The sequence below is a fragment of the Propithecus coquereli genome, unplaced genomic scaffold (assembly GCF_000956105.1).
Source record: "Propithecus coquereli isolate 6110/MARCELLA unplaced genomic scaffold, Pcoq_1.0 Scaffold557, whole genome shotgun sequence".
Classification (NCBI taxonomy): Eukaryota; Metazoa; Chordata; class Mammalia; order Primates; family Indriidae; genus Propithecus; species Propithecus coquereli.
Genome location: NW_012151474.1, coordinates 15,091 through 24,531, shown reverse-complemented (window position 1 = coordinate 24,531; position 9,441 = coordinate 15,091). Strand labels below are relative to the sequence as shown.

The window sequence follows — 9,441 nt, the reverse complement described above, 5'->3', positions numbered from 1 at the left end:
CCCAGAACCACCTACAGGAGCCGGGAGGTGGTCACCTACCTTGGGGCACAGTGGTGTGGGGCAGTCCCCAGTCTGCCCTGGGCCGCGTGTGGGGTCAGGGGAGCTGCCCTCTGGCCCGTGCCCCTCCTCATTCACCCGGCTGGTGTGGTGCTGGGCATGGGGGCCGGCAGCTCACAGCAGGGTCAAGGCTGGGAATGGCAGGGGCCTTCCAAATGCTTCGTGCTGCTGAGCTGGGGTCCTGCTCTCACCCACTTCTCCCCTGAGAACATGGGGACGAGAGTCCTGCTGTGAAGGCACAGGGCCAGGTGGGAAGGACAGCCAGAGGGCCCTGGGTGAGGTCCCCTCAGGTGGGCACACCTGGGTTCTCCCTCCAGTGCTGCCAGTGAGTGAACTCTGGCCCAGCGAGGTCCCTGGTGGTTCTCAGGCCTTGGTTTCCCCTCTGGTGAAATGATGGGTGCGAATTGGGGAGGGGTCACTACAGTCGGGGGTGTGGCAGCACCAGGCTGGGGAGCGGGAGGGCCCAGGTCACACCGGCTGTGTCCTGGCGCCTCCACAGGGCGTGAGCACTGCTGGGCCAGGCTGAAGGAAGAGGTCCGGCCCAGGCAGACGCCAATGGGGCTGAAGGGGCTGTCTGGGGACCCTCCTCCCTCAGCTGAGTCCTGGCGGGGGACAGTTCAAAAATCCCTGTGCCCTCTGTTGAGCAAGTTTGCTTTTAAAAAAAAAAAAGTCTCCTGGGCCGGCTGGCACAGGGACTTGCACTGCACGGGCAGGCGGGCAGCAGGGCGCCCTGCACTCAGCGCAGGGCCAGCCCGGGGTGGGGCATAGAGCCAGGGGCCAGGCAGGCCAATTCCAAATCGTAGTGGGCGGTTTCTTTCACCGTACTGGTCACCAGGTTCGGTCCAAATGTGAAGCCACTAGCCCAGGCTGGGTGTGGGGCGCACCCGAGTGTTCATGACTGTGCGGGCTCCCGAGGAAACCGGGCCGATGGCCGGTGCCCAAGGTCCCGTGTGAGCTGTGCTGGTGCCGGGGCCCCAGCGTGGGCAGCGCTGCACGGGAGAGGGAGGAGGCGCCGCTGTGGGCTCTGCAGGCCCCGAGGGAGAGGGCGTCGAGGGCTCCAAGGACAGGACCTTGGTCAGGACCCCCCCGGAGGTGGGATCGAGCCCTCAATGTCACTCCGCCGGGACACAGCCTGGGACAAGGACCTGCAGATTGGCGGGTGTCTAGGCAGGTGGCTGCTTCTCTCCCACGGCCCTGGTGGGTGGGTGCAGGTGCCAGGATGGTGCTGCGTCCCCATCGAGGGCCTCTGGAAAGGCCCCCCCCCTTTCCTGGCCGTAGGATCAGCCCTGGGATCCCCACCCCCAGGGGCTACTCTGCAGGCGCAACCTGAATCCACGATCCATTCATCATGAGCGCCCCTCTTTTAGGTGACAGCTTTATTGAGGTGTAGTCCTCACACAATCCACCTGTCTGAAGCGCACATTCGGTGGTCTTCAGTGTATTCAGTTGTGTAACTCTCCACTAATTCTAGAACATTCCTATCACCTTGGGAGAAGCGTCATAGCCCTTAAGCAGCCATCAATCCACTGTCCGTGGCTCTGTGGTTTCTGCACACTCCTACGAACGGAATCACACAACACGTGGCCTTCTGTGTCCAGCTTTGTGTTCTCGAGGTCCGACCACGCTGTCAGAGCTTCGTTCCTCCCACGGCTGAGTGATCCACATGTGCACAGACCACGTCTGTCTGTCTGTCTGTCTGTGGATGGACTTTGGGTGGTTTCCACTCCTCGGCTGTTGGGAGCACTGACGTGCGAGCTGCGAGGGGTCGCGTGATGCCACCCTGCAAGGTGCACACGTAACCAGGCGTGGAACTGCTGGTCTGTGGAAATTCACGGAGCAATGCTGGTTACACTGTTTTCCACGCTCGCTCAGGGACAAGCAGCCAGCTGGGAGCTCCAGGGAGCGAGGTGACGCGTCTGTGGCAGGAGAGGCATTTTCAGGGTCCCCCTCGCTTGCTTCTTACCACTAAGTCTAAACAGGACTCGCTTAGTCTGGGAAAACCAGCCCCCCGACCCCAGTCATGTCTGAAATTTGACCATAAAGGGGCCAGATTTGCGAGCTTAAAGGAGTGCATTGAAAACCGGGCTGCAGTAATGGGATGGGGGGCAGGAAAGCTGCCCGTCCCTGGGGACAGTGCAGCCCGGGACCATCAAGACCAGCCTGGCCCGTCCACACCCGCACAGTAACTGGAAGAGGCGGGAGCCCCAGGGCCAGGCAGATCGGGGCTCCCAGCAGCTCTTTTCCCTCTGGGGTCACGTCCATCCCGCATGCACTTTCCAGTTGGCTGTGGGAAGTGAAGGTGTGGGGGAGGGGCCGGGACACGGGTCCTTCAGAGAGACCCTGGGCTGGGAGGTGGGCAGCAGGGCTGTACCTGGTGCTGGAGCAGCTCTCCCAAGGGGTGAACGTCCAGCACCCTGAGGGACTCTGCTACCTCTCCTCCCCACGAAGGGGACGGGTGCTGCTGCCACACGGATCCTGCCCTACCTAGCAAGCTTGGGGCCCAGGCGGGCACACAGGGCTCCACGCCCAAGCTAAGCCGAGGACCTGGTGCTCTAGCTGAGCTGCCGCTGGAAGGCTCTCCCATGTCCGGGCTGCTGCAGAAACTCTTGGGGACGGTGGCTGGAGTCAGAGGCGGCTCACAGTTGGCACAAAGCTGTCCCGGGCAAGGCTCAGGCTAAGGGAAGGTGTTTTGTTGAGGAAGGCGTGTTTAAAGGAGTGGGTGAGGCCTTTGCTGAATCTAAGGGCCACATCTGATGCTGGCTGTGGCAGCCACGTGGGCTGAAGTCTCAGTTCTGCAGAGCCGGGGGCATCTGCTGCCTGGCAAAGTACAGCAGGGGGCGGGACGTTCAGCTAGCGAGGCCCAGGGTTTTCCTTCCGGGGTACTGGTGCCACAGGGCATGCCAAGACCGGCGACTTCAGACTCATAGCTAGGGGGTACCTCCTCCCGGATTCGGACCCCGACTCACCGCTGCTCCTCTCCTTCCATTCCAGGGCTCGGCGCTGATCCTGGTCGCCATGGTGATCCTGCTGCACATCGGAGTCGCCATTTTGTTCATTAACGTTTTCATCTGATGAGATCGTCGCAACAGCAAAAATAACGGTGTGCAAAAGGGAACGTTAGAGCAAAAACCACACAAAGGGAGAGCTCGTAACTCAGCCGACCAACAACTTCCACGTCTTTCCACAGAAGAACACGACTGGGTGTCACTCACAGTTTGCCTTTTTTCTGGGTAATGTTTTTTGGATTTTAGCCAAAATTCTTTGCTTGTGTGACTCTGCTGTGTGGCATGGCAGAAGGCGGCCAGCACGCAGACCCTCCAGCTGACGTGGAAGGAGAAGGGATCCCAGCCAGAAAGAGCATCGTTGGCATTGTCATCACCTTTCCCGCTGCAGTGTGCAGGGAGGCGGCGGCCAGAGGAAGGACCCTCGGCAGCGTGCCCGGCACGGGGGAGCGGCTGGATGCACACGGCTCTGCTGCTGCTCTGTCTGGAACAGCCCGCGATGCGCGGGGGGTGGGAACGGCGCCCTCCCCCGCTGCAGTCTGTGCTGCACACCTGAGGGAGAGACATGCCTCCTCGTCTCTTCCCCAGACACGGCACTGCCCCCGGCCTCCCTCGAGAAGCCGACTGCCCACACCACGTCTTAAGCAAAGTCCTTATTTCTTCCGCCATCCATGGCCCACTCCTCAGGCCCCCTCGGCTATCCTCCCACCCGACCCCAGAGAAGCCAGGGGCCGACTCTGATCCCATGGGGCACATCTGAGCCCGGAAGCTGAGGGGCTGTGCCGTGGGGCCGTGAGGGATGCGGGGCCCCTCTGCCGTGGACGGCGCGGCTGTGCATGCAGGCTCCATCCCAGCAGTGAGGGCCTGGGAAGGACGTCTCCTCAGGCTGTTACTGACCTCCAGGGGTTTTCACATCTTTGTACTGTGCCTGCCTCAACTTCCCCCAACAGATATGCATATTCCTTCCAGATGCCTCAGTGCTACTCCAGAGCGGGTCTGGGCCCGAGACAGAAATGTGTCTTGAGAATTCCTGAGAATCTGTAGCATATCCAATACCTCCCCCCAAAAACGTACAATGTAACTTGTTTCAGTCCAACAAAAACAGGTTCCTTATGTTTCTGCCTTCTTCACCAGGGTCACTCCGTCACCCACACAGAAGAACGAGGTTTGCCAGGCTGTCCGAGTGCCCAAGGCCCCGCTCCCGTGTGCAGGGACATGTTGGGGGGGGGGGTCTCAGCACACCCTCACCTCCATCCTCTGCGCTGTCGTCATACTCCTCCTCCTCGCCACCCTCGGCACCCTCGGCACCCTCAGCCTGGTCGCTGTCCTCATCGGAGTCTGTCTCCTCCAGCCACTCCTGAGTTTCTTCGAAAGCAGAACACACGCACTCACGTCAGGGCGACCATGCCACGGCGGCGGGCCACCTCCCTGGAGGATTCTGTTTTCTGACTCAAGAACTGTGAGGGGAAATCTAACTCTCCTGCCCCAAACACCCTTGGACCAGCAAAGAGAGCAGACTGTTGCCGGGATTTTAGAGCAGAGACCCTGAGGTGGGCAGACACAAATCACACCCCTCTCCCCGCCAGCCAGGGGCAGCTAGCTGGGGCCCACGTGGCAACCCGGGTTCGCTGGTGGCTGTTCCTATAAAACAGTAAACACCCTGCAGCGATGGTTTGATACCTTTCCCCAGATACGTGGACTTTGCTTTTAGTCTCAGATCTTTAGAAACCTGAGTAGTGACCTGAGACCAGCAGCCGTCTGGGGTGGAACGGGACCACAGACTCAAGGAGCAAAGACAGAGACGGCCCAGAGAGCATGTCGGAGCTGGGGCTCAGACTCAGCAGCCGGAGACCCGGTGCCCGCTGGCCTGTGGACGGCAGGCTGCCCACGGTCAGAGAAGGACACTCTGGACAGATGGGAGGTGGGCGTGCCAGTGTCCCGGGCCACCACAAACAACAGCTCCCGTCAGCACCCGGAACAGGGGACGGCTGTGATCGGGGGTGGGGGGGGGTTCCCTCTCCATGGCGGGTCCTGCCCTGTGTCAATCTGGCCGTGGGGCCTGGCGCACAACCCACGTCAAGGCTCGTCAGCTCGGAGTGACTGTGGGCAACGTGGGAGGCTCGTAAAGGACCCGAAACACAACAGCTTGGGGCTCGGGCTCCCACGCAGAGGGGTGCGCACCCCACCCGGCTCACCTGGGTCCATCTCCACCAAAGCCTTCCACTCCTCCATCTTGTGGAGGTCGAGACAGTATAAGTCGCTGAGGGTGACCTGGCGGTCACCTGCTTCAAACATGCCCCCGTAGACGTAGAGCACCCCGTGCTTCACGGCCAGCATGGCGTTGGAGCGCGGACTCGGCTCGACCACGGGGCTGCCGGCTTCCTCGGGACTATCTTTGTCCTCGGGCTGGGGCCGTCCCGCCACGTGTGGGGCACAGAGCATCTGCTTGATGGTGACCACTACCAGGGGTGCCAGGGTGCCAGCTCCCCCACACGCCTGCTCCTGCCCTGCTGGCACCGTCTCTTCTCCGTCTTGGGTCCCTGTTAACAGAAGAGGGAGCAGAGAGCAGCGAGCTGCAGGGGAGCAGGGAACGGCCCTGCCATGTCCACAAGGCCAGGTTCTGTGAGGACAGAAGCCAACGTGGGGTCGCATTACAGAGGAAAATGGGCCAAGCGCCCTGGGGGCAGCACACCAGACAGGCAGGGAGGCGACTGTCTCCCACAGGCCTCACCATTCACTGCTGGCCTGGAAGAAGCAAACCCCCCGGTGCCCCCAACTGGGCAGCATGCCACGCACCGAGATGTGGACGAGGCCCATCAGACTCCCAGAGGCCCATCAGACTCCCAGAGCGGCCCAAGCAGCGCCGCTCCCAGAGGGGCCGCAGAAGCCAGGATGGCCCTTGGCTTCCACCCTTTGCCAGGGGCAAGGACGACACGTCAGGTCCACAATCCGAGATGACGCACAACGAACGCCGAGCCCAGAGCGGAACCCTCAGTAGCCACGCTCCGGGAGCAGCTCTCTGGTCAGGCTGCCTCCTGTGGGGCTGTGGCTGCCTCGCAGGCTAAGTGCGGACCCTTCCGCCACCACCTGTCACCTTCCTGCAGAATGCTGCCGTCTCACAGGATGACATTTGCCGTGTTTTCAAACTTTCCAACCGTCACCACCCCCAGAACCCCCCAGGTCAGACTCAAACTCTAGACTTCCAGGACCTCCTCCTTTCTGAGACTGGGCTTCATTCTGAACCAAAGAGGAGCGCTCTCCCGGGGCCTCAGTAGTTTTTGAGAGTAGAAAGGAGTTCTGGGGCCAAACAGTTTGAGAGCCGCAGCACTGACCACCTGCTGGGGCTCTGTGCTCTCCGAGAAGCCACGGGGAGAAACCGGCACAGCCTTTGCTGGAGTCGGCCGTTCCAAGAGTAAAAAACTGAAGAGGACCGTGAGTCCAGAAAAGAACCCTCACGCGTAACTGATTTTCCCCAAGGGGCCACGACGCTTCGATGGAAGCTGAGTGTTTGTGCCAGATGGTGCTGCAGGGCCTTCTGGGTGTGGCTGGTGGCAGACTCACGTGGACCCCAAAGCTGACAGGGGTTCCACTCCTGGGACCGTCGCCCACTGCCCTGCCCGCCCCTGGCCAGCAGCTGTGCTCACAGCACAAGGAAGAAGACGGCGGGAAGCAGGGACACGCGCGAACTCCACAGACGCGAGGGGCGGGGAAGTCTCGGGCATCTCACCTCGGGCCAGCGACTGACCCAGGTCAGGCCTGGGCACCAAATCCAAGGGCTCCAGGCGCACGCAGAGACAGGACCCCTCCCGAGCACGTGCAGACTCTCAGAGTCACTCTACCTTCAGCTGTCCCGCAAACCAGCAGTTCCTGGCGGCATCATAGAAGTACAGGTCGTTGAAGAAGTCACCCTCCAGGCGCTCCTCTTCTTCCTCGTCACAGACTCCCCCGAAGAGCAGCGTCTGGTGATTTGGCGCCATGGCCACCGAAAAGCCAGACCTTGGAGTGGGCTTGACTCCGGAAGGGTTGATCCGAGACCACGCCCACCTGCCTGTCAAGGGAGGACGAGGAAGTGGGGTCAGAGGGAGGGGCCCTGAGAGCTGACCAGGGACGGCCCAGGCCCCCCAGGCCCCCTGGTGACAGAGTGAATGAAAAAACACAAGACTCGGGCAAAAGACACCACAAGTACTCCTCCTGCTCCCCGGGCAGAAAAACCAAACCAACGCTGCCACTCCCCAAGTTTAGTCCTTCTCGAGGTTCGGTTCGCAGTAAGGTAACTCTTCACATCCCCTCCGCACACCCCACCTACGGGGCGGTTTCAAGCTACGGCTCAAAGGCAGGGATGAGACAGAAGCGGCGCGCTATGCGCGGCCACCTGTGCGGCTGCGTGCGGGGAGGAGACGTCAGATCACACTGCGCAAAGCACATGACCCGCCCCTGGTCGTGTGAGCACGTGGGAGACGCCAGCCCACGACACACGCGTCTCGCTGCGGGTCCAGGAGTCGCGCACAAGCCTGGGGCCGCACTTCCAGGCGCACGGCTGCCGCGTGCACACCTGGGTCCCTGCTCCGGGCAGGTCTGTCCTCGGAGGCCCCTGCAAGTGCACGTGGGCAGGGGACGCTTCCAGGCATCCACCTGAGGAATGTTAGAGCAGAAAAGAGGCGAAGACACTCTGCACAACCACCTCCTCCCTCAGGAAGGTGAAGGACTTGCCACAGGCCACACGGCAGACCTGCCCTCAGAGGCAGCCGCTCCCTCAGTTTCCACGTGGCACCGCGGACACCGAGGCCACGATAAACCACCCAGAATCCCACGTCCCCATCTCTTTCCCTTGCTCTTGAGCAAGAATAAAATTCTTTAAAAAATCAAGCAATGACACAAGAGTAGTGCCTGGTCTTTCACCCCTACACGCTACCTGCTACCTACGTGTGTGGCTTTTGCCACTTCAGGGGGTCTTTAAAGCAACCACTGCCAAGAAATGCCACCTACAGCGCATTCCCAGGAATACGGAATGTGTCGCAGGCCACGCGTGGAAGGTGGGGAGGGTGGCTGACCCGTCCGGGACCCGGCTGGGTGCGGGACCACGCTAGGCTCCCCCATAAGCAAGCCCATGTCATCCTTTTAAAAAGCCCCAAAGAAATAATCATCGGTACCCTATTTTTCAGTAAGAAAATTCTGAGTCTTAGATCCAAGCTCAGCTCAAGACTTTTAGGAATCTAGGCACCCCGAGAGTGCTCTGAATTTGGTAAATCAAACCACACCTGGGCACCAAATCAAACCCACCTTCCTTACCAGAAGGCCAGGCCGAGTGTGGATTCTCCATCTGCGTCCAAGACCATCTTTACTAAGTGACAGTGACCCCAACCCTCTTCCCATCACTTTCTAAAACAGAATATTTTCAGCTTCACCATTTTAAAAATACGCAGACGTGATCAGGTGTGGCCAGAGGTCTGTGTGTATCAGGACGTGAGCAGGAACCACTGCTGTGTCCAACTCCCCGGAACAGCACAAGCTGGCCCGCCTCGCAGACGCGACAGACACCGCACGCACCCGGCACAGCTGGCAGTGCACCTCGGGGCCCAGGGTCTCCCCTGACTGAGGTCAGATGGAATCTCACGTCACAGAGTCCCTACGCTCACGGTGACGCGTCTCTCCCCTCCAGGAACTCAACTACGAAAGTGACGAGCGAAGGGATGTCTGGTGTCTGATGGCGTTCTACCAAGGCCACAGGGACACAGGACAGGGTGCGCTAGAGCACAGCTCTCCTGCCTGGTGACAGACTTCAGGGTGCCACTAGGCAGACCACACCCGAGGCTGAAAGGCAGGCGGGAAGGAGGGCCCTGTCCTCAGTGGTGCTGACGCCTGGCTGCCTGCGTGTCCATGGAAACAGATCATACGTAATAAACCCGAGTTCCACAGCCCGCCTCACCACGCTCCCATCCGAATGCCATTTCCAAGGTCACGACGGCTCTCACGCCACCTTCTCCCTAGAAAACCTTCCCTGATTCTCTCAAGGCAGGAATTCCCTGTCTCTGGAACCTCCCTCAGCACCTGCAGACACACGCCAAGGAGTGAGTCGAAGCATGAATGTCTGCTGGGTCTTTACTGTCTCAGAAGCTGCATCTCTTTTGCTGAGATACAGAGATCCCATCTGACTACAGCACAGTACCGGCTGGACCCGTTCCAAGAATGACTTGGGATTTGTAAAAGCTGGTTAGGACGGGGGCCAAAGACACCTGCTTCTTCATGGCAGTGTGGAGTTTATTCAGATGCGTTTCTGGAGGGACCCTGACACGAGGTCCTGTTACAGACGGAGGAGGAGGGCAGGTGTCTGCGAGTCCCTCTTGGCGACAGAGCCAGGTCTGACTCAAGTGTGAAACAACTG

The 9,441-nt window shown here is 60.4% G+C and overlaps 1 protein-coding gene across 1 annotated transcript; it reads right to left on the bottom strand.

Moving 5' to 3' along the window:
• Positions 1 to 3,501: 3,501 nt before the first annotated feature.
• Positions 3,502 to 7,107, bottom strand: LOC105821037 (kelch domain-containing protein 4-like; the record flags this gene model as incomplete). Its single annotated transcript, XM_012657656.1, is given in 4 exon segments — positions 3,502 to 4,424; positions 5,255 to 5,557; positions 5,560 to 5,599; positions 6,899 to 7,107. Coding segments are annotated over 4 exon segments (773 nt in total), but the record flags the coding sequence as incomplete, so codon positions are not given.
• Positions 7,108 to 9,441: the final 2,334 nt, after the last annotated feature.